General features: G+C 45.3%; 2 protein-coding genes across 2 annotated transcripts in view; one reads left to right on the top strand and one right to left on the bottom strand.

The window, feature by feature from the left end:
* Positions 1 to 10,575: 10,575 nt before the first annotated feature.
* Positions 10,576 to 12,375, top strand: SDHAF1 (succinate dehydrogenase complex assembly factor 1). The gene is made up of 2 exons (XM_069078673.1): positions 10,576 to 10,796; positions 10,930 to 12,375. Exon 2 carries the CDS (start codon positions 11,021 to 11,023, stop codon positions 11,420 to 11,422), a length of 402 nt encoding a protein of 133 aa, XP_068934774.1. The 5' UTR covers positions 10,576 to 10,796; positions 10,930 to 11,020; the 3' UTR covers positions 11,423 to 12,375.
* Positions 12,376 to 23,903: 11,528 nt separating this feature from the next.
* SYNE4 (spectrin repeat containing nuclear envelope family member 4) overlaps positions 23,904 to 24,574 on the bottom strand; it is a 2,930-nt gene continuing 2,259 nt past the window's right edge. Inside the window, exon 5 of the mRNA XM_069078631.1 lies at positions 23,904 to 24,266. Coding sequence (XP_068934732.1) covers positions 23,973 to 24,266 — 294 coding nt within the window. The 3' untranslated portion in view covers positions 23,904 to 23,972. The remainder of the gene's footprint in view (positions 24,267 to 24,574) is intronic.

Below are 24,574 nucleotides of genomic sequence, written 5' to 3'. Positions count from 1 at the left end.
ATAATATTAGATTTTCTCCCTCTCCCATCCTTTTTCATGTTACTTATTTTGTTAGACTCCCAAGACTGTTCTTGCTGACCTCTGCCTCTGGCCGGGGCTATGTGATTCCGATATTTCAAATCAGAAAGCCCATTCTTGGACACTGTCCTCTTCACGGTTTGCTTCCCAACTCCAATTTTTCTCCTCTTACTCCTTGCCTTCAGTGGTTGGAAATGATGAAAACCTCACCTATGCCCTTAGGGTCTTCTGTTTCTAATCCAAGGTTTTCTCTTTGGCAAATACTTTGGCCAAACTTGCTAGGTTCTTTCCGGCAGTATAATTTGTGCCGCTGTGAATCACTGCCAGTCGGTAAGACTCATCCACTCTGACAAGCCTTGAGAGGCACCCTGTTATAACTTGGATACATGCCCCAGGAAGCCAATTGATTTCTCTGTTGTTGCTGCTAAATTGACATATAGCAGTATTCAGCAATTCACATGTGGGAGCAGAGAAGGCAGATGGAGGTCAGGGTGGGGGGAGAGGGGAGGAGGAGAGTGAACCAGCATTGTAGTTGGGCAAGATGTGACTGGTGTAAGGACCGGGGAGCGAAGGATCCAAGGATTAGCTGAGAATAAATGGTTGAGTGAAGGGACAAGTCTGCTAAGGGGGGAGCAGTGAGGTCAGAGCTGGGGTGATGGATCAAGGAGCTTGATCCAGTAAGCAGAAAGGACAGAGTTAGGAAGAGTGACACTGGGAGGGAGAGATGGAAAGGTTGTGCTCAGAAAGAATGTTCTATCAGGACCTCTACACCCAGGTGGGCATTGGGGTCTTGGGGCCTTCTGCTTTGGCTCAGACCTGATCCTTGTCTTCTGCCCTCAGCCCTGAAGTGCCCACCCCGGAGTCACTACAGCATCTGTGCCCGTACGTGTGACCTTGGCTGTGCTGCCCTCCTTGGTCCTGCCCGCTGCTCACCTCAATGCTTTGAGGGCTGTGAGTGTGACCATGGGCTCATCCATGACGGGGCAGGCTGCGTAACCCAAGAGCAGTGTGGCTGTTTCCACTTTGGCCGTTATATCCCGGTGAGCATTTATGTGCAGGACCCCGAGCCAGGCACCCAGGCAGGTACAGTTTAAACACTGCAGTCCCTGCCCTCAAGGAGTTTACAGCTTTTAAAATACAGAAATACAGATAACTGTGAATGTGCAACATCACATGAGAAGCTTATTAGAAGATAAAAAAACAAAGTCCGTTGGTGGGGGCCAGAGGGAGGTCATAACCTACTGAGAGAATCAAGGAAAGTTTCCTTGAGGATATAGTATATTCTAATTGGGTTTAATCCATCTATCAATCAGCAAGCATTTAATAGGCACCTACTGTGTAGACACCTACAGACACTGTGCTTCAAGGAGTGAGGGTGGCAATATGTACATCTATGAGTAGATACAAAAGAAATTCCAGGTAATTTGTTGATGGAAAGGGTGAGTGATTAGCAATTACGGGGGTGGGGGGTGGGAGGGGGAGGTTTGTCAGAAATGGAAGCACTTGAACCAGGAAACCAGGGATCTTAAAAAGCAGAGGTGGAAAGGAAAAGTATTCCGAGCATCTCAAGTATAAGGAAAGGAGAATATGATTCTCCCTCCCCCCATTCCCAGTTTATCTGATGTGATTACCAGAACAAAGAAAATACATTTATATAATGCCAACTATGTGCCAGGCAGTGTACCGAGTGTTCTACAAATATTATCTATTTGGTCTTTACCACAGTCCTGGGAGGTAGGTGCTACTGTTATCCCCACTTTACAATTGAGGAAACTGAGGCAAACAGGTTAAGTGACTTGCCCAGGGTCTGGTCAATGTCTGGAGATGAATTTGAACTCAGGTCTTCCTGATTCCAGGGCAGGTCTATTCACTGTACCACCTACCTACCATTAGGCACAGACTGTAGTTAATCATGATGATGTTTTAACATGTAAACAAGATGTATCTATGCCTTATGATCTCTTTATGATGTAAGAATCTCTTAAGTAGATGAAGAGATTGGCTGAGCAAACAAGCCAGTCATACCTTTCAGGGCATTAAGTATCTGGATGAAGTTCAGCAATTACATTTTGAGAGCTAAGGAATTCAAGATCAGGAGTGCTTTGTGGGAGAGATCCCCACAGGGAAGGGACTTTCCTCTCCACCCACACTGGCCAGGTCATCAGAGCTACTGAATCAGTACATCTAGCCAAGAATGCAAACATATACCTGAGAGAAGATAAGATAGTTAGCCAAGGGAGGAAATAGCTTCAGGGAGCCTGAACTCCTCACAGCACAGAAAAATGCCAGGCACAAACTCAAGAAAGGTGTAGACCCTGGGAGCCTAGCTGAGTAACCTACCAAACACAGTGTGCTCCAGGAAATCCACATGAGGACTCTTCAGAGAGAAAAAAAAGACTTCCAGGTCAGGTGGTAGTACTAGGAGATGTGAGTTGCCCTTTGTCCCACCTGTTTCCTAAACATGTGCCTCAAAACCACTGTACTTCTGAGTTTAAGCTCATTCTTCCCATGGACTCTTTGTGGCAGAATGAATTTTGGGCAGAAAGGTTTTGGGGAGCCAAATTTTGTCACAATTTTCTCACTACATCTTCTTTGTAAATGCCTTTGCTAAAAGGCAAGTCTTTCTACCTGCTGTTTGTTAATGGATGCACACTGGTGGGGGCTCAAGAGCTACATTAGTGGGAGCCACTGGAGTTTTAAAAGATGGGTAGGGATTTAATAGACAGAGAAGACTGGAGCTTACTCTAAGTACAGGGGACAGCAAGAACAATGCCAGAAAGCCCTTAGGACACAGCTTGTGTTTAGTGGGCAGGGAGCTATCCAGTCTTTTCAAAACATAGGGTCATTAGAGGAGAATTAGACTAGGAAGAGAAGAGGACTGAAGATCTTGTCAGGCCTTGAATGGCAGTCAATTGACAATCAATTGGTCAACAAACATTTATTAAGCACCTACTATGTTCTGGTCACCCTGCAGATAAGCTTATGGCCCAGAGAGATGGTGAGGAGGTCTTGTACTGCACCGATGGTATTGGAAATGAGGAAGGAACAGACAAGGGTTTTGAGAAGACAGAATTAATAGGACCAAATAATTGCTTGGAGATGAGTGGAAAGGAAGAGAAAACGTGAAAAACAATGCAATGAAAGAGTGCTGGCTTTGGAATCAGAGGTTCAAATCCCATCTCTGACTCTTTCTACTTCTGTGGCCTTGGCCAAGTCTCTTCCCCTCGCTAGGCCTCAGTTTCCTCATCTGTAAAATGAGGTGGTTGGACTAGGTCATGTTTAATGTTTCTTCCACCTCTACAGCTGTGATTTCTTGAGAAATCAAACTGAGACTACAACCACGCAGAGAAGGAAACAAGCATTTATCAAGAACTTACTGTGTGTCAGGTGCTATGTTGAACACTTTACAACTATGACCTGATTTGGTCCCCAGGACAGCCCTGGGAAGCAGGTGCTATTATTATTTCCATTTTACAGCTGAGGAAACTGAAGCAGACATGGATGAAGTGACTTGCCCAGGGTCACACAGCTAGGAAGCTTCTGAGGCCAGATTTAAACTCATCTTCCTGACTTCAGGCTTGGTGCTCTATCCAGTGTGCCATCTAACTGCCCCTAGGGAGTTTAGAGAAATAATAGTGTCCCAGACATAAAGAAAAAAGTCAGGAGGGGCAAATCAAATCCAACATACATTTATTAAGCACCCACTGTATACTGTGATAAGTGTTGGGACAAAAGGGTCCTCATATTCTTAGAAAGAAAATATGTTCATTTCAGTTCAGGAAGAGTTGAGTGAAAATTTCTCAAAGTCAAGCATCACCGTGCCCATATGCAGATTTGGAAAGGCGATCACAAGAGGGGAGATCCCAGGCAGGGCGTGGACCTGAGCTCAGAGAATTGGCTGGTGTTCCAGCTTGAGGAGAACAAAGTTCTCCAAAGGGAATAATGGAAAATAAGGCAGGTAGTAGACAGGTGGAGGAAGGGGCAAGGCAGGGGGAGATGTTGGAAACATGCTTCTTTGCATCTGGGGCTCGTATGATGTCAAGGTGAGAGTTGATGAGGTGGCCGTGTAGGTGGAGAGAAGGGAATTGGTGGGAGACATGTTGTGAAATTAGAATTGCCTGACCATGGAGTGGTGGAGAGAAAAATCTAGGATGATTCTGAAGTCACAAACCCAGGTGAGAAGGTGGGACCCAAAATATGTGGGTAGAAAGGTGAGAGGTCAGTGGTTGGGGCAAGGGATAATTTACCAGAGTACATTGGACCTTAGCGCTTCAGGATTGTCCCAGAATTCTAGACCAGGAAAGTGAAATGACACCAGATCATGTCAGGCCTTGAATGACAGGGAGAGAAGTTTAAATTTTACTTGGAAAGCAATAGATTTTTTTCCCCATGGAGGAATGACAGGACCAGATCTTTATGTAAGGAGGATTGCTTATGCAGAAGTAAGAATAATGGGCTGAAGAGGAGAGAGTGACATGGGGAAGACCTGTTTAGAAGGCTATCAATCAGTCAGTCAACAAGTATTTATTATTCCCTGGACACTGGCCTATTTCCCTCTGGGCCTGAGTATGATGGGGATGTGTCATTATCACATTCATACTTGTGTGTGTACTGATGCAAAGTAAGGTAAGCAGGACTTGTGAGTGATTTTTTTTCTTTTGAAGGAAGATTCAAAGGGAATGTTCCTTTGAGGCTGATAAAGTTGGCAATAGTCACTTAGAGTCAAGAATTAGAGGTGGGTATGTCTAGCTATGGAGAGCAAACATTCACCTCCCCTCTTAGAGACCTCAGATTAAGGCTAGAAAGGACCTTTGAGGTCCTCGAGTCCAGGGCCCTCATCCCCCAAAGGATGAAATACCCTACCCAAGGTCACAAGGGTAATATGTGATGGAGGAGAGATTTGAACCAAGAGCCCCTGAGTTGAGAGCTCTTCCCACCATATTATCCTGGCAGCAGCTGTGAGAAACTTATGACTCTTGATCCTCAGTCATCTCAGGCAAATGATGGAGAAGTTAAAAACTGCCCGCAGTGGAACCAGCCTGAAGATCCAGTGGGGCCAAATGAGATGATGCAGGAAAATGCTTTGGAAACCTGAAGCATTCCATTAGCATTAGCTGTTGTTGTTGTTATGGTCACAGGAGAAGCCCTTGAGAATATCATCGAGATCTGAATAATTATAATAGCAGCTAGCATTTACATACCACCTATTATGTGCTGGGCTTCACACATTTAACAGTCCTTAGAGGTAGGTGCTGTTAGCCCCATTTTTCAGTTGGGGAAACTGAGGCAAACAGCACTTAGGTGACTTTGTCCAAGGTTACACAGCTAGAGGGATTTGAACTCAGGTCTTCCTGAGCTCTCACCATTGAACCACCCAGCTGCCAGTGTGCCAGAGTGGCGCTCCAATTTCTTGGCTTACATAAAATTAAAAAAAAATTTTTTGGAAATGGTATTTTTTCCAATTACATGTAAAAATGGCTTTTCAACATTCCTTTTTAAATAAGATTTTGAGTTCCAAATTTTTCTCCCTCCCTTCTTTCCCAAGACAGTAAGCAATCTTATATAGGTCATCCATGTGCAATCATGACATACAATTTCTTTTAAAAGTTTATTGATTTTTTTCTTTCACCTTCATTTCTGAATCTATCCCACTCTCTTCCCTACCCAATGAGTTATCCTCTGTAACAAAGAATATTCTGAAAGAGGAAAAAAATAATCTAATAATAATTTTTTCATTTTTTGAAGGTCAAATAGATTTTTTATTGTTACAGTACTACTTCCAGATGCCTACCAACATATCCACTGAGTCTAATAAGGTGACGTTCCATGCCTACAGTCCCATACCTGTGAAATGAAGGGCAGTACATTTTCCAACAGAGCCCAAACATCTTGCTCTCTTAAATTACAAAACATTCAGTTTCAGTCTTTGCTATTACTGGGTTTTTGTTTTTTTTCAATTTACACTGTGGTAGTCTCCCTGTAGAGAGTTCCCTGGTTCTGTTTCCTGCCCGTGGCAGTTCATAGAAGCCTTGTCAGGCTCCTGTGAATCCTTCCTATTCATTCTTTCTTAAGCCTTGTATTGGTCCAATCAGCCACAGTTGGACACATTGAAACTCGACCTAGCATAGTGATGGAATTTTGGTCCTCTTGGAGAACAAAGACCAACCACCATAACCAACCATAAGGCATAGGAAGATTCCCTTACATCCGTGTGCCCCACTGGTCAGTCATTCTTCAGGTGGTGGCATCACCCCCAATTTTTAATCACTCCCTGTTCCCTGGGGAAGGTGGCTAGTGCATGGCATGCAAGCACACATGTGCACTTTTATGATCTGTGTACATTAAGGCAGTTCTGTGACCAAGAGAAGCTTAACACACTAATAAGGAAAAGATGATCATCTTAGTTTGGGACATACTGAGCCTGAAAGGGGTCAGGGCTGAAGATATTGTTTTGGAAATCATCTAGGGAGTTGGAGAATTAGGGGATGGATGTGCAAAATGATGGAGCTGATGGCCTTGAAGGTCCATTCAATGTAGGTCTGTGCTTGTATAAACTGTGTATTGTTAAGGAAGGAGAAAAAAAGACCTCTACACAAACACACACCCCTAAAGGAGAAACTAAGGGATATAATGGAGAGAAGCCCAACTCTGGAGCCAAAACACCTGGGTTCAGATCCCACCTTTGTTGTCTGCTATGCTATGACCTTGGACAGGTCATTCCCCCTCCCTGGCGCTGTTTCCCCATCTGTAAAATGAGCTCCTATGGGGAAAAACAAAACAAAACCCAGAGCCTTGGGGAAGAACAAGGGAAGCCTCATGTTAATGGACTGGAAGCATGACAAGGCAATGGGGAAGGAGACAGAGAAGGAATGGTTATAAAAGGAGAATCAGATGAAGGAGGAAGAAACTCAGTGTGGTCGAGGTGGGGTCAGAGAGGCTCAGGATGGAGCTAAGGTCACTGGCCAAGTCACAAATTTCTGAGCTCCGAGGCCTTGGGGCATTGTGGCTCTAGGAACAAGGAGGAATTTTGCATGGGCTGGTCTAGAAAGAAGAGATACATGCACAGTAGTTACCACTGTGCAAATAAAAAAAGACAAAACTGAACTAGGTGACTTCAAATGAGCCACTGTGTCCCAGAGAGGAGATGAAGTGCACCTTCTTTCTTTCACTGGAGAGGTAGGGGATGATGGGTGTGGAACAGAGCATCATTAAGCTTGGGGGCTCCTGTTTTCCTTTGTCATAAGAGGGGGTTATTAGAGGAGGAGAGATGGAAATTAACCCTAAGGCAAAAAACAAATGTTATCAATTTTTTTTTTTTAAGAAAAAGGAAAGACCAGTTAATTTGCCAATTAAGAGGTGACCTAGGTGAGAAATTTCAGGAGGGCAATGAAGGTAGATACCACTTTGTGCTGGGGCTAAAGAGAGTGGGGAAGTGGAAGCACCAGGTAACTTTTCCCAAACCAATTAGGCTCTGCATGTATTAGTCTTCCAATATAGCAACGGAAGGCTTGTTGGGAGCATGTTTTAGGCAGATAGCAAAGAACCGGGGTCAAGGGAGAGACTGAAAGTATCGGTGAGGGAATGACTTTGGGGCTAAGGTCCCAGAAGGTACAGAAAATGAGGAAATTAAGGATGCAGGCAATCACCATAGATGCTTTTTTATAGGACTTTTTCAGGGGAAGGGAAATTAAGATTTTTTTAAAGCGTCTCCTATATGCCAAGCATTGTGTTAAATGCTTTACAAATATTACCTAATTTAATGGTCACAATTATTCTGGGAGGTAGGTGCTATTATCATCCCCATTTTACAGTTGAGGAAACTGAGGCAGGAAAAAGTTAAGTGACTTGTCAGGAGGTGTGGGAGGGAGGCACATAAACTTGATGCCAGATTTGACCTGTTTCTGGGCTCAAGGGATCCACCAGCCTCAGCCACCCTGGACATCAGTCTTACAGGCCAGTGCTTCACTCCTAAGGTTTATAAACATCAAATTTCAGGGATTTTTCTCCATTTTGCAGATGAGGTAATCAAGGATTTGAGTAGAAAAATTCCCTTATTACCTGTGAGACCTTGATAAAATGACCTAATTTCCCCAGGCCCCATTTTTTTTAAATTTCTTTTTGCCTTTTGGAGGGCAACTGGGGTTAAGCAACTTGCCCAAGGTTACACGGCTAGTTTTTTTGTGTGTGTGTGTTGGTGTTAAGTGTCTGAGGCAGAACCGAACTCAGGTCCTCCTGACTCCAGGGCCAGCGCTTTACTCACTACACCACCTAGCCACCCCCCCAGGTCCCATTTTGTTCACCTGTAAAATAAATAGACTAGATTTATGGGCCCTATCTGTCCAAGACTCTGTTTGATTTAACCTTAGGAACTTAGGGTAAAACTCCAAGGGCAGGTCTCTTAAGAATGGCTGGCACCTTGAAGAGAGTGAAGGAGCCAATTTGAAAGTTTCCCTGGGAAATGAGTGAGTGGATTTTTGGAGGACGGTCAGGTCTGACCAGGTGCCCTCTCCCCAGGTTGGGGAGTCTCTGATCCTCCCAGGCTGCCGGGAACGCTGCATCTGCCAGTCAGGGGGTCACCTACAGTGCAAACCATTCCAGTGTCCCCAAGGCTTGGGATGCGTCCTAGACCAAGGGGTCCGCCTCTGCAGGGGACCTCTGGGCAAGGGCAATGCCACCTGTCGCCTGGTACCTGGAGGTCTCTTCACCACCTTTGATGGCTTCCAAGGCAGAGTTCCCATCCTTGCTGCCCCAGGCGCCTATGAGCTGGCAGCCCTGGGTGGGGCCGACTCCCAGAATCCTGCCTGGTTCCGGGTGGTCACAGAATACCCCCCCTGCTCAGCCTGTCCAGCACCACCAGCATGGGTCATCACTCATTTCCGGGAAGGCTGTGTGGCTGTGGGGCCCAACAGGGAGGTCTGGGTAAGTTGATGACCCCTCAATAAATTACTCTTCTCAAAGACCCTTAGGGACCGCAACCACAACTTCAAATGACCTTCTACTGACTTCCAAGAAAGGCTAGGAGGACCCCTGGGTTATTGCCCTAAAGAGTCTTCTCTCTTACAACCTAGGCAACTTCTCACTCTTCCTCCCCAATCCCCAACCCCCAAGGAACACCTGTATCCTGGCCCCCCTCCTCAGCCAGGCCCTGTGACTTCCTTTTCTCCTCCTAAGGTGAATGGGCACAGGGCACAGCTCCCAGCACAGGTCTGTAGAGGGGTCACTGCCCGATGGGCTGGAGCAGGTAAGGTCCTTGTGGAGAGACCACCCCTTCTCTGGGTGCTGGTGGGCCCAAAAGGTGCAGTGGTCCTGAGGGCTGCCCGAACCCTGGGTGGGCAACTGCGAGCTGCCTGTGGTGACTTTAATGGGGACCCCCAAGATGACCTTCGACTCAGGGGTGGACTTCCTGCTACTAGCCTGAGGGATGTCTTCTGGTCCTGCCGAGCTCAAGACTTCAGTCGCTGGTAAGGAGCTTACTGCTTTTCCCTCCCAGGCATCCAGACTTTAAGCCCTGACCCTTTTCAGGAACCCAACCCAATAATCCCCCTCCCAGGGAGTGAATACCCCTTTTCTCTAACCCCAAGTGTCAAGCTCTAGTCCTTCCATATAGTTCCTTCCCAGGACCCAGGCAAGCAAAATCCCAGATGATCTAGGCCCCACAAGCCAGAGGAACTAACGGTCCCCTAACCCCAGCCTCTTGTTTCTTGGCCACAGCATGAAGAAGGCGCACTCTCCTGTCTACAACGAAGATTATTTTTCCACTTGATAATAATGTAGTCTGTGGTTACCCCCACTCCCACAAAGGCCTGGCACCTCTGACCAGGGCACTGTCTGTCTCTGCCGAAGTCATCAATAAATGGATTTTGGCAAATGACTCGAAGCATTTGTGGCCTCACAACACTCTCCCTCCCCCCATTCTACTGGATTCTCCTTCCCTATTATTCCCTTCTTCAAAGACTCCTCTATCCTTAGGGAGTTAGGCCCTAGCCCCTGACCCCTTGGGGACCCAGTACTATAGCTCCTTAGGTCCAGCTTTGCTGAGTGACCCCCCCTCTCCCCCCTACCCTATCCTATACCTCCCAAAGACACCCAGGCTTCTGTCTCCCCGATCCCCCATGTCTCCTCAGGGACACAATCTCCCCAAGAGTCTGTGCCATCAGAGCCCTGAGGGTCCAGTCCCCCCAGCCCTCACCCCTCAGGGACCTGAGCACCCAGTCACAGAATCAGTACAGTTCAAGCGTGGAAAGGCCCTTCCTCGATCCCATCCACAGCCCCAAGGGCATCCCCTGACAAATGGTCAGCCAGACTTCGCTGGAAGGCTTCCAGGGAGGGAACCCTCCTCTCCCTAGACCATTTACTCCACTTTGGGATGCATTTTCCTGACCTCAAACCTAAGCAGGAAATTTGGCTCCAGTCCCTAAGCTCGCTTCCAAGGGAAGCATCCCTTTAGATGCCTGAGACGCTCGCCCATCGCGGGTCCTCCCTGCTGGGTCTGGGCGTGGCTAAGCATCCCTCCTTAGTCGCTTAGCCCCGCCCCTGCCCCTCTGGGGTTCCGCCCACTGGCCGGGCCCGCTCCACCCCGGGCCACTCAAGGACCCGGGTGGAGGGGAGGGGGACCCATTGTTACGTCACGGTACCCGGCGGCCAATGGGCGGCGGCAGATCCGGAAGCATGGCGCGAGGTCGCTTTGGAGCGCCCGGACGGACCGTGTGCCCTTCGTGCGGGGACCGCCCCGGCCCGGCGTGGAGCGGAGGCCGCAGGCCCGGAGCCCCGACCCCCGGGTGAGTGAGAGGCCGGCTCGGGCGTCCGGGGAAAGGAAGGACGGAGATGCCTGGAGGTTCGCACAGCGCTCTCCTCCTCACGCCGGGAGGGAGGGAGGGAGGGAGTGCCAGCGCCTTCGTCCCCGTTTTCCAGATGAAGAAACTGAGGCCCAGAGACGCGACGTGACGTGCCGGCGAGCGCCCGAGGCTGCACCGGAGCCGCGGCCGCCATCCCCCTTCGGGCCATGAGCCGGCCCAGCCGGCTGCAGAAGCAGGTGCTCGGCCTGTACCGCGAGCTGCTGCGCGCCGCGCGGGGCAAGCCGGGCGCCGAGGCGCGGGTGCGGGCCGAGTTCCGCGAGCACGCGCGCCTGCCGCGCACCGACGTGCTGCGCATCGAGTACCTGTACCGGCGCGGCCGGCGTCAGCTGGAGCAGCTGCGGGAGCGCCACACCACGGGCCTGGGCGTCTTCGGGCCCGCGCCGCCGCCGCCTCCGCCGGGGACCCCGCAGCCCCGGAACACGCCTGGCCCCGGCCCGCAGACTGAGCGCGGGCGCACGGAGACTCCCGCACCGTCCAGGACCCCCCGCCCGCACTCCGAGGCCGCCCCAAAGCCCCCAGGACTCCCACGGGGCTGGAGCCCCTGGTGACCCGGCCCCGCACCCCCCAGAACCCTCCCAGCCCGCTCCGCTCCCCAATAAAGTGGGCCCCATTGCCAAGGCGTCTGTCTGCTTTTTCTGTGTGGGAGGGCACATGCGGCTCCAGATGTGAGATGGGAGGACGGGGAGTCCCCTAAACCCTAAAAGGTACCCCCAGGGGCAGCCTGCTTTCCTCCTTCCCTCCCTTCCTTCTTCTTTCCTTTCCTCTCTCCCTTTCTTCCTTCCCTCCCTCCCTTCCTTTCCTCTCTCCTTCCCCTCTTCCTTCTTCCCTTGCTTCCTCCCTTCCTTTCCTCTCTTTTCTTCCTCTCTTCCTTCTTCCCTTGCTTCCTCTTTCTCTCCCTCCCTTTCTTCATTCCCTCATAAAGTGGGTAGTACAGTACCTGGCATATAGTAGGTGCTTAACAAAAGCTTGAGATACAACTTAAACATTATCAGATCTTCATTAGGTCTTTTTCCAGCCTTGTCTGGCACTCGGTAGCCTCTTTGGGGGTTTCCTGGCAGAGATACTGGAGTGGTTTGCCATTCCTTTCTCTTGATTATCATCGACAGGAAGCATTTTCTTATTCCCCCAAGTACCTGTGTTCTCCCATTCAAATTACCTTGTATGTAAGGACCTTGTATTTTTTTTTTATTTTCTGCATGCAAACATACAGTGTACATATCTCCTTGCTCTCTCCTCTCCCCCACCCCCCTTATAATGTCAGTTTCTTGAACCTAGGTACTCTTACATTCATGCATTTGTATCCCAGACACAGTAGGCACTTTTATTGATTGACCCTCCTGTCCAGGCTCCTTTCCCAAACCTGAGGGCCTCTAGGTCTGCAGAGTGGCAATAGGGGACACATTGAAGATTCTGGAATAGGAGATCCATCTCCACCTCCCAAAACCCTTGGTCCTTAGCCATGGTTGTTCTTCTTAAAATAAAGTTACATTTTATGCCCAAATATCTGTATTTCCTTGGGGGATTGAGGAGGAAGAAAGCTTGTGTAGGGTTAGGGTTAAGATTGGGGTTTGGCCCAGAATCATCTGGAAAGGGTTTCTGTCATCACTGTTCAGTTACTTCCAACTATTCATACTCCATTTGGGGTTTTCTTGGCAGAGATACTGAAGTGTTTGCCATTTCCTTCTCCAGCTCATTTTACAGATGAGGAAACTGAGGCAAACAGGTGAAGTGTTTTTCCCCAGGGTCATACAGCTGGTAAGTGTCTGAGGTCAAATTTGAACTCGGGTTTTGCTGACTCCGGTTCTGGCGCTCCATCCACATGGCCTCCTGGCTACCCTCCTATCATCGCGGCTAGTGAGAAAAAATGAACCAAGTTTAGGGTTCAGTCAGAATTGGCTAGATGAATGATACCATCTAACTTCAAGACAGGAATTTCTGGCTTGGACATTTTGGAAACCCCAGTCTTTGGGTTGGGATTTGGTTAGGTTGGTGGGGCAAAGTGACTCCTGTTTTTGCTGGATCTCCCAAGGGTATTTCATCTTCATCTTTCCCTCCTTTTCCTGAATCTGGGCCAGTGTCTGCTGGCTGAAGCCTGGGGTTACCCAAGGAGTATACTTGGCCCTCATTGCTGCAGGTCTTTGATGCCTTGGGTTTCTAGTTTCTACTTCGTATTTTATTTTTAATTGTAAGTTGATTTGTTTCTTGTGTGAACTTCAGTGCACTGATTTTCCCCTGAGATGTTAAACAGTAGAAGAGAAGGGAACATTTATTAAGTGCCTACTGTATGCCAGGCATTGTGCATTTTACAGTTTACGGGCATTTTAGAGAGTATATCATTCGATGTGAAAAGTTATCTCAAGCTTGTATCAGAATTGGACGGGTGTGTGCTGTGCTCCTGTCTCCCTCATTAGAATGTAAACTTACTGAGGGCAGGTATTGTTTTTGCTTTTTTCTTTGTATCTTTTGTGCCAGACACCTAATAAAGATTTGTTGATTGAGGAATTGATTAGAGGAGATCGGTATTCGGTGAAGTACAGTGAGGCCAGATAGTTGGGGAAAAACTGTTTGAAATCTCTGAATAACGTGGGGCTAGGCACTTGAGAGGGAAGACCCGATGGGGAAAGGTTTAAACCATTTGCCAGAGGCATATGAACTGTCTTCTTTAAGGCCTCATTTGGGAGATGCCTTGGAAATGTTGACTGGCAAGTTAAGCATTTATTAAGTGGGTTCTTTGAAGTCGATTCTAAGATGGAATCTTAGAACGCACCTGGGTGCGTCTTTTCAACTTTGAGTATGTGAACCAAAATCCTCCCAGGCCCTCAAGCTCATAACCTAGGAGACAACCAGGATTCCTTATTTCTCACACCCCATATCCAAGCTGCTGCCCAGGCCTGTCATTACAGTGTCTTCCAAATACCCTTCTCTCCTCTGATACTGTTGCCACCCTGATGCAGACTCCCATCACCTCACCCCTGGCTTACTGTAGTAACTGCTGAGGAGGGAGTCCCTGCCTTAAGTTCCCCCCCCCCCACTCCTAGGACATCCTCCATTCAGCCACCAAAGTGATTTTCCTAAAGCACTGATCTGATCATGTCACCCCCTCCCCAATAAATTCCTGTGACTCCCTACTGCTTCCTGGAGCAAACACAAGATCTGTTTGTCCTTCAGAATCCTCCATAATTGAGGCTTTCCGCCCTTTCAGCCTTTTCATCCCTTTCTCTGTCCTATCCTTTCCATCCAGTGCCAGTAGCCTCCTGGCTGTTCCACCCACGGCTCTCATCTCTTGGCTTCAGACATTTTGTCTGGCTGTCCCCTATTCCCAGAATGCTCCCCCTCCTCATCTCTGCCTCTTGCCCTCTCCAACTTCCTTTAAGTCCCAGCTAAAATCCCACCTTCTGCAGGAAGCCTTTCCCAGACCCTCTTCATCACAGGACCTTGCCCTTGTTCATTATCCCGTATTTTAACCTGTATATTTTTTTACGTGGTTATTTCCTGGTGGTCTCCCCATCAGAGAGCTCCTCAAGATCAGGGAACTGGGGGTGGCTAGGTGGCACAGTGAAAAGAGAGCACTGGCCCTGGAGTCAGGAGGACCTGAGTTCAAATTTGACCCCAGACACTTAACACTTAACACTTACTAGTCATGTGACCTTGAGCAAGTCACTTAACCCCAATTGCTCTGTCCTCCCCCTGCCCCAAAAAGAACAGGGAACTGCTTTTTGTTTTTATATCCCCAGTACCTGGCAACAGTTGGCACTTAATAAATGCTTATTACAGACTGACTGATAGACTTTGTGCTCCTTGAGGGCAGAGACTTTTCATTTTGGTCAGCACCTAGCACCTGGAGTGAAAATGTTTGTTGTCTTGACATAACTGTCAAGATTTTAAATTTCATCATTTTAAAAAATATTCTTTTTTTTCCAGTTCTAAATATTCTCCTCCCCCCTCCACATTGAGAAAGGAAGCAATACGATACCATTATGCATGTGAAATCATTCAAAGCATATTTCCACATTAGCTATATTGCAAAAAAGAAAAAAAAAGGCAAGAAAAATTAAGAAACTGAAAAAATCTGCATCAATCTGCTCTCAGAGTTCATCAGTTCTCTCTCTGGAGGTGGATACTATTTTTCATCAAGAGACCTTTGGAATTGTTATTGATCATTGTATTGAGCCGATTAACTAAGTCTGATCATTATACAATATTGCTGTTACTGTATGCAATGTTTTCCTGGTTCTGCTCATTTTACTTTGCATCAGTTCACATAAATCTTCCCAGGTTTTTCTGAAAGCATCCTGTTTTGTCATTTCTTATAGCACAGTAATATTCCATCATAATCATATATCATGATTTGTTTAGCCATTCCCCAATTGATAAGCCCAATTTCCATAATTTCTAGTTCTTTGTCAACACACAGAGAGCTGCTATAATTGTTTTTTGCACAAATAGGTCCTTTTCCCTTGTCTTTGATCTCTCTGGAATACAGACTTAGAGGTATTATTACTAGGACAAAGGGTATGCACCTCCCTCTCTGCCAGGGTTATTGTGAGGATCAAATTATTGTAAAGTGCATAATGCACTTTAGTGCCCATGGTAGGCACTATATAAATATTAGCTATTATTGTTGTTTTTCAGTAGTATCTGACTCATTGTGACCCTGGTAACCATACTGGCTGTGGAGTTTTCTTGGCCAAGATCCTGGAGTGGTTTGCCATTTCCCTCTACAGTGGATTAAGACCAGTTGTATGTCCAGGGTCATAAAACTAGTAAGTGTCTGAGGCTGGATTTGAACTCGAGTCTTCTCCCACTGAGCCATCTAGCTGCCTCAAAGCTATTATTATACCAAGATAAGCTCAGAGTGGGTTCATGATTTAGCCATAAAGGGTGATAGCATTACTAAATTAGGGAAGAATGGAAAATATTGCCTATCAGATCTATGGAGGTGTAGTTCCAAATTGTTCTCCAGAATGGTTAGACCAGTTCACAACTCCACCAACAGTGTATCAGTGTCCCTGTTCTTCCACACCCCCTCCAGCATTTGTCTTTTTCCATTTTTGACATCTTAGTCAATTTGACAGTGTGAAGTGGTATCTCAAAGTTGCTTTCATTTGCATTTCTCTAATGGTGATTTGGAGCATTTTTTTTCACATGAATATTGATAGCTTTGATTTCTTCTGAAAACTAACTATTCATATCTTTTGACCATTTGTCAATTGAGGAAGGATTTTGATTTCTATAAATATGGCTCAGTTCCCTACATATTTGAGAAATAAAACATTTATTAAAGAAACTTGCTATAAAAGATTTCTTTCCCTAGTTTCTTGCTTTCTTCCTAAATTTGATTGCCTTGGTTTTGTTTGTACAAAACCTTATTAATATAACCTAATCAAAATGATCTGTTTTATCTCTCATGATTCTCTCTATTTCTTGTTTGGTTATAAACTCTTCCCCTGTCCATAGATCTGACCGATGATATTTTCCATACTTCGCTAATTTGCTTATGATGACACCCTTTATATCTAAATCATGAATCCATTATGAACTTATCTTGGCATAATCATAGTTAATATTTAAGTAGTGCCTACTATGTTCCAGTCACTGTGCTAAGCATTTTACAATAATTATCTCCTTTGATCTTCACAATAAGCCCTGGGAGGTACGTTGACCTATATGCCTAGTTTCTGCCAGACCGCTTTCCAGTTTTCCCAGCATCTTTTGTCAAATAGTGAGTTCTTGCCCCAATAGCTGGGATCTTGAGGTGTATCAAACTGTGGTCATTTAGTTCTGTACCTATTGACCATGTGCTCTACTTCTTAACCAGTACCATATTGCTGTGATGATTACTGCTTTGTAATGTAATTTGAGATCTGGCATTGCTTGATCCCCACCCTTTAATTTTTTCCTGTTGATTCCCTTGATATTCTTAATCTTTTGTTCCTCCAGATTAATTTTTTAAATTATTTTTTCCAGCTCTATAAAAAATAATTCTTTGGTAGTTTGATTGGTATGGCATTGAGTAAGTAAATGAATTTAGGTAGTATGGTCATTTTTATTATTCTGGCTTGGCCTACCCATGAACAATGAACATTTCTCCAGCAATTTAGATCTGTCTTTTTCTTTGTGAAAAGTGTTTTATAATTGTGTTCGTATAGTCCTTGTATGTATCTTGACAGGTAGATTCCCAAGTATTTTGTGCTTTCTGCAGTTATTTTAAATGGAATTTCCCTTTCTATCTCTTCCTGCTGGGTTTTGTTAGTAATTTGTAGAAATAGTAATGATTTATGTGGGTTTATTTGATATCCTATGACTTTACTGTATCAACTATTTTTTTAAAGTTGATTCTCTGAGATTTTCCAAGTATAACACCGTATCATCTGCAAAGAGTGATAGCTTTGCTTCCTCAATACCTATTCTAATTCCTTCAATTTCTTTTTCTTGTGTAAATGCTGTAGCTGGCATTTCTGTTACAGTATTGAATAATAGTGGTGATAATGGACATCCTTGCTTCACCCCGATCTTATTGGGAAAGCTTCTAGCTTATCCCCATTATCAGTAATGCTTGATGATGTTTTTAGATAGATGCTGCTTAGCATTTTAAGAAAGGTTCCATTTATCCCTATGTTTTCTACTGTTTTTAATAGGAATAGATGTTGCATTTTGTTAAAAGCTTTTTCTGCTCTGTTGTTGTAATGTTGCAATTTTTGTTGTTTTTGTTATGAATAGAGTCAATTATGCTGATAGTTTTCCTAATATTGAACTAGCCCTGCACTCCTGATATAAATCCCACCTGATCATAATGTATTTATTACTTACTAGCATTTTTTTAAATTTTGCATTAATATTCATTAAAGAAATTAGTCCAGTTTTCTTTCTCTGAAAGAAAGGGAGAGTTTTACTCTCCCTGGTTTAGGAGTCAAAACTATATTTATGTCATAGGACAAGGGTGGGGAACTTGTGGCCTCTAGGCCATGTGTGGCATTCTAGGTCCTTGGGTGTGGCCTTTTGCCTGAGTCCAAGTTTTACAGAACAAATCCTTTTATTAAGGGGATTTGTTCAGTCAAAAGGCTGTAATTGAGGACCGGGAGAGTTACATGTGGCCTTGAGGCTGCAGGTTCTCCACCTCTGTCTTAGGAGGAACTTGGTAGTATTCTTTACCTATTTTTTTCAAATAGTTTGGAATTAATTTGGAAATAATATCGGAGTTAATTGTTCTTTAAATGTTTGGAAGAATTTACTTGTAAATACATAGAGTCCTGGATTTTTTTTTTCCTCTAGGAAGCATATTTATAGCCTTTCAATTTGGTTTTTTAAAGATAGGATTGTTTAAGTTTTCTACTTCCTCTTCTAGTAATCTGGGTAATTTATGTTTGTTGGATTTAAGAAAAAATATTTACCCATGATAATTTAAAAATTATTGGACTACCTGAAAGCCATGATTAAAAAAAAAAACCTAGAAATCATCCTTCAAGAAATTCTCAAGGAAAATTGCCCTGATGTTTTAGAACCAGAGGGCAAAATGGAGGTTGAGAGAATCCACTGATCACCTCCTGAAAAAGATCTCAAAAAGAAAATTCCTAGGAATATGATAGCCAGGTTCCAGAGTTCCCAGATCAAGGAGAAAATATTACAAGCAGCCAGGAAGAAACAGTTGAATTATTGTGGAAATACAATCAGGATAACATAGGATCTGACAGTTTCTACAGTGAGGGATCGAAGGGCTTGGAATATAATATTCTGAAGGTCAAAGGAGCTGGAATTAAAACCAAGAATCACCTACCCAACAAAACTGAGTATTATGTTTCAAGGGAAAATATGGTTATTCAGTGAAATAGAGGACTTTCAAGCATTCTTGATAAAAAAAAACTGGAGTTGAATAGAAAATTTGACACTCAGATACAAGAAGCATGAGAAGGTAAACAGGGAAAAGAAATCATAAGGAACTTATCAAAGTTGAACTATTTATATTCCTATATAGAAAAAAGATAATTGTAACTTATGAAACTTTTCTCAGTATGAGAATAGTTGAAGGGAATAGAAATGTGTGTGTATATATGTCTATATAGGAGGGTATATGGGCATATGAATACATATGTGAGTGTGTGTATATATGTGTACAAGTATGCATAGAGGGCACAGGACCAATTTAATAGGAAGGGATGATACTTAAAAAGTGAAATTAAGAGGTGAGAGAGGAATATAATGAGAGGAGATGGGGAGAGATAGAATGGGGTAAATTATCCCATATAGAAGAGGCAAGGAAAAATGGTTACAATGGAGGGGAAGAATAGGAAGGCAAAAGGGAATGGGTCAACCTTATTCTCATTGAATCTGACTCGTGGAAGGAATAACATACACACTAAATAGGGTATCTCACCCTCCAGGAGAGTAGAGGGGAAGGAGATCAGAGGGGGGATGATGGAAGGGAGGACAGGCTGGGGGGGGGCAGGGAAGTTGGAAGCACCCACTTTTGAAAAGGGACAGGATCAAAGTAGAGAATAGAACAAGTGGGTGGTGTGATAGGAGGGAGGGAAATATAGTCAGTCTTTTACAATATATCCACTATGGAAATGTTTTGCATTAGCCACACATGTACAACCTATATTGAATTTCTTATCTTCCCAGTAAGGGTGGGTGATGAGGGAGGAAGGGAAAGAATCTGGGATTCAAAGTTTTAAAATCAAATGTTTAAAAATATATTATTATTATTATTTTACATGTAACTGGGAAATAAGTTATACAGGCACTGGGGCATAGAAGTCCACTGTGCCCTACTGGAAAATCAGAGGGGATGGGGGAAGATATGGGAGAGAGCAGATTGGGGGAGGGGATATTCAGTAGGATCGCTATTTTGGGGTGGTGGGTAGGGGAAAAATGGGGAGAAAATTCGTAACTCAAAACCTTGTGAAAATTAATGATGTAAACTAAAAAATAAAAAAGAAGGGAAAAATATTTATCCATTTTATTTAGATTGTCAGTTTTATTGTCACATAACTGGACAACAAAGCTCCTAATTACCTTAATTTCATCCTCACTGATTGTGGATTTACCCTATTCATTTTGATGTTGGTAATTTGGTTGTAAGATATGAGAACTTTTCCTTTATAACTTCCTGAAATATGATATCTAGGTTCTTTTTTTGATCATGGCTTTCAGGCAGTCCACTAATTCTTAAATTATTTTTCCTTGATTTATTTTTCAGGGAATTTGTTTTTTCTATGGGATATTTTGTTTTCTTCTATTTTTCAGTCTTTTGACTTTATTATTTCTTAATGTCTCATGGAGTCATTAGCTTCCACTTGACTAATTCTAATTTTTAAGGAGTTATTTTCTTCAGTAAAGTTGTGTATCTCTTTTACTGTTTGCCTAATGCTGATTTTTAAGAAATTATTTTCTTCAGTGTTTTTGGTGCCTCTTTTATCAAGCTGTTAATTCTCTTTTCATAATTTACTTGCATTTACTCTCATTTCTTTCGCAGATTTTCCTCTACCGCTCTTATTTGATTTTTAAAATCAGTTTTTGCTTTTTTTTTTTAATCTTTTTCTTAGCTGTTTTAGGGATTCTCATTGGGCTTGTGTCCCATCTGCATTTTTCTTTGAGGCTTTGATTCTAGATGTTTTAAAGTCTTTGTCTTTTGAATGTGTAGCTTGAGCTATAGACAAGTTCTTTTGTTGTTGTTTGCTCCTGTCTCTAGCCTATTTCTTTTTTTTTTTGGAGGGCAATTGGAGTTAAGTGACTTGCCCAAGGTCACACGGCTAGTTTTTGTGTTAAGTGTCTGAGGCCGGATTTGAACTCAGGTCCTCCTGACTCCAGGGCCGGTGCTCTATTCACTGCGCCACCTAGCCACCCTCTAACCTATTTCTTGACTTTGGACTATATATGTTAGAGTTGAACCGTGATCACCTCTGGGAGTGGTGGGGATGTCTGATCTGATCTTCTGATTTTTATGTCGTGCTGCCTTCATAGCTAGGTTTAAAGTGGTGGACGGTGGGGAGGAGGAGGAACTGTAAGTTTTTGGTGTTTCCAGCATGGTGTGATACAGGGAGAGTTCTGTTCACTGACCTCCTGGTCCTTACTGAGGTAGGGCCCCTGCTTCCTCTTCACTCTGGAATTTCAAACAGGGCTCCTGCTTCCTTGTAACCATAAGCACTCCTCTCTGCCCTGGAACTGGGTGATGGACAATGCAGTTGCTGAATGGTATCTAGTTCTGTGCCCGGAGATCCCCTGTAATCTCTTTCTGACTGGGAGTCCAGTCCTCTTACTGTCCCTGAGTGCTGAGCAATTCTGGTACCCCTAGAGCCCCTACCATTGATGAAGCCCCTAAGGCCCACAACTGGTGTCACTTCCACCATGCCCATTAGATACCATGGCAGTCCCCACCAGAGTGTGTCCTCCTAAGCTCCTCTGGGCTGGAAAATGACTTATCCTGACTTCTTATTGGTTATTTGCTTAGAATTCAATTGGACGGTTCTTTAGAAGGGATTGTAGAGTTTGGAGAACGTGCTCACTTTACTCTGCCATCTTGTCTCCACCCCCTCCATTTTGTTTTAAGCTTATATTTTTGACTGATTAATTACTATGTAAGTTGCTTTTCTGTAATAAGATGACTTAAGGGGTATAACTTGGCAATGACCTATCTGCCCCTTAGATTTGATAAACTACAAACGACGTGTGTTCGCCAGATTTAAAACTGTTCAAGACGGGTTCTCCAAATCTGGTAAACAGCTAATAAAACACTTGCTAATGATGTAATCTTTGGTGATGTTTTCCTTTCACCAATAGCTTAAGTAATCAATCACCAGTCAGAACTTAAGTTTAACCGGCTAATGCCCATAATTAGCACTATTGGAAACCCACCAAAGACTCTCAATCTTCAACCTGATCTTGGGTAACTGAGACTGACTCCTGTGTTTCTTCACATGAGACTCAAGCATCCCCACGTTTGCTTTCAGACAATATTGATTGGCTGGCAAAGGTCTGCCGACCGTCCAGACCTCCATGTCCCAGGGAGGAAGACACACTTCCCCCAGTCAGGCACAGAGAGAACCTTGTCACTGAGAACTGGTAGGATAGCCTTACTGGTTGGTGGTTTGTTTCTAATTGGGTCTAACAGAAATATAAACGAATGTTTATACACATTTGATTGATAAAGTTTTATTGCTGGCATGAGAAGTATAGATCTAATTAGTGTTTCCATCTGTGAGAAATTGTTATTTCTCTCACCTGAATAATCAGCTATCGAATTAGGACCTGTAGATTGTTCAGGACATTGAACTGAAGGACGTTGGTGGTGAATGAGATTGCTGTTCTATCCTGGGTTGGAGATTCCATCCAATACAAAGAATTTAATCTAAGGCATATTCTGGCCCATTGTTTTTCACTCAGCCAGGCTTGGGTAGAAGTGGACCCCTTATGTGGGGTAATTTAGATAAGAGATATCTCTTTGTCCAAGACTGAGTGATCAGAGTTCATTCCCCATCCTCTCATTAGAATACATCTACCTCTCATTATAATATTCGTTCTCATTAATTGTTAACCAATCAGAGTTGATTGCCACCCTCAGGAACACCTATCTTCTGAGGGCATATAAACGTTGCGTGGGTTCCATGAGGGGTTTTTGGCATTCGAGAGTGCCACTGACCCCTTTCATTAATTATCTGCTAGCATGATAATAAAATTATTAATTCCCCAGAAATTGTCACTCCGACTTTTTATACGTCACACATCACATCAGTTAGCATAAAGAAAGATGGACCGATTTTGTGCCGGTGCACAGAAATGCAGTCGGCGCTTTGTATGTCCCATGCTGTGGCACATACCAGCTGCTGATGGATCAGTCATGTACATAAGACATATGTAGACATGATATTGAACAAGCCCACTATTTAAAAAGTCATTGCCTACAAGGACTTCATGGGCTAAAACGCAGGGCACAGCCACTTGGGGTTTTCTGAAGTTCAGACACTCCCAGTGCCTGGTCCTGGGCTCCTGCTGGGAGCAGCAGGACATGGTAGAGGCAGGGCCCTCCTGGGTTGGGTTCCTTAGCCTTCTCTGAGCAGTGGGCCACTCACCTCTTCCCCCAGAGTTCAGGATCTGACTCCACAGTGGACAGGTATGGCCATAAAAGATCTCAGATGCAGAACTAAAAGGTGTCTTAGAGTTCATTAAGTACAACTCCCCCCCCCATTTTGCAGATAAGGAAACTGAGGCACAGTGTCAAAGTGACTTGACCAAATGTGTCTGAGGTGGGATTTGAATCTAGGCCCTTCTGATTCCAAATCCCAATTCCAAACAGTCTCCCTTGAGTGAATCTTATCTACCCCACTGGACTGCCCCCAAGGGCCACAAGACCCCTGAGGTGCGAAGGTAGACGACCCTGCCAGGTCTTGAGATCAAAAGCCCAGAGTCTGAGGCCAGCTTATACTCACTTGCCATGTGACTGGGAGGCGTCTGTCTTACCTGGGGCTACTGCTGCTTTAACATGGGAGTCACAACATTCATCTGGCCCCTGGAAACCTCAGATGTGACTGGGCATTTAAAATGTGGTTAGTGTGAGCACAACACTGGCTGCAGCAAGTGTCCATTCCTAAAGGGTGTGTGTGTGCAAGTGTCCATTCCTAAAAGATGTGTGTGCGCGCGTGCACAAGTGTGCATTCCTAAAGAGGGTGCGTGTGTGTGCAAGTGTCCATTCCTAAAGGGTGTGTGGGTGTGCACGTGTGTGCAAGTGTCCATTCCTAATGGGTGTGTGTGTGTGTGTGTGTGCAAGTGTCCATTCCTAATGGGTGTGTGTGTGTGCAAGTGTCCATTCTTAAAGAGGGGTGTGTGTGTGTGTGCGTGTGTGTGTGTGTGTGTGTGGTGTGCAGGGACTGGAGGTGAGTGGGTGAGCCAGGACAGACACTGACTCCAGAACACCCCTCCTATGGGCACCTTCTTATTAGCATGGAGGTATGTATTGCCTACCTGGGAGGTGGCCAGAGCCAGGAAGGGACAGGAAGGGAGGTAGAAGCCTCACATAGCAACAACTCTACAAAAAGCTGTGTTTTTAAGTTTATTCCAGGGATCCAAAGGAAGAGAAGGGGGTCTCCTTGGAAGGCCCCTCAGGGCTCAGGTCGGGGGTGGGCCGTTGACATAGCTGAGGACGAGGTGCAGGGGCCCACGGAGTCGGGGAGGGGGGCAGTGAGGCCCCCCAGGGGGTGGGAAAAAACACACAGCACCCAGCAGGAGCAGAAGCAGCAGCACGAGGAGGGTGCGGTGGGTCCAGCGGGGCTGAGCTCCCCCCTCCTTGTGAGCCCTGGAATCCAGAGGGATCTGCACAGTCACATCTCGGGGGCTCGGCTGCTTCCTGTCCTGAGTGTGCAAAGAAGACAGAGGGGAACCCCACGGCCCGAGGGGCCACGCCTGCAGCAAAACAGAGCAAAGCTGTAAATCCGGACAGACTTGTCTGCAGTCCAGAGGACCCGAGTGTGTCGGGCCAGGGGTCAGAGCACCGTCACAGCCCGCCCCCCCCCCAGCCCAGACCCCAGAAATCTACTAAGCTGCCCCCTCCCCTGGCCCTCAGCCTGGCTGTGGTGAGCCCCCTCTCTGTGAAGATCAGAGACAGAGAACAGGGGCTCACCAGAGACAACTTAACATAGAGGCTAATGGGGTGAGACACTCACCGGAGAGAGCAGAGTCGGAGACAGGGGCTCACCTGAGGGCAGCCCCCC

Source organism: Petaurus breviceps, unplaced genomic scaffold (assembly GCF_028583685.1).
Source record: "Petaurus breviceps papuanus isolate PSGF00001 unplaced genomic scaffold, PetGlider_PUasm1.0 91041, whole genome shotgun sequence".
Taxonomy (NCBI): Eukaryota; Metazoa; Chordata; class Mammalia; order Diprotodontia; family Petauridae; genus Petaurus; species Petaurus breviceps.
The sequence above is the reverse complement of the archived record's forward strand: the minus strand, read 5'-3'. Positions and strand labels throughout refer to the sequence as shown.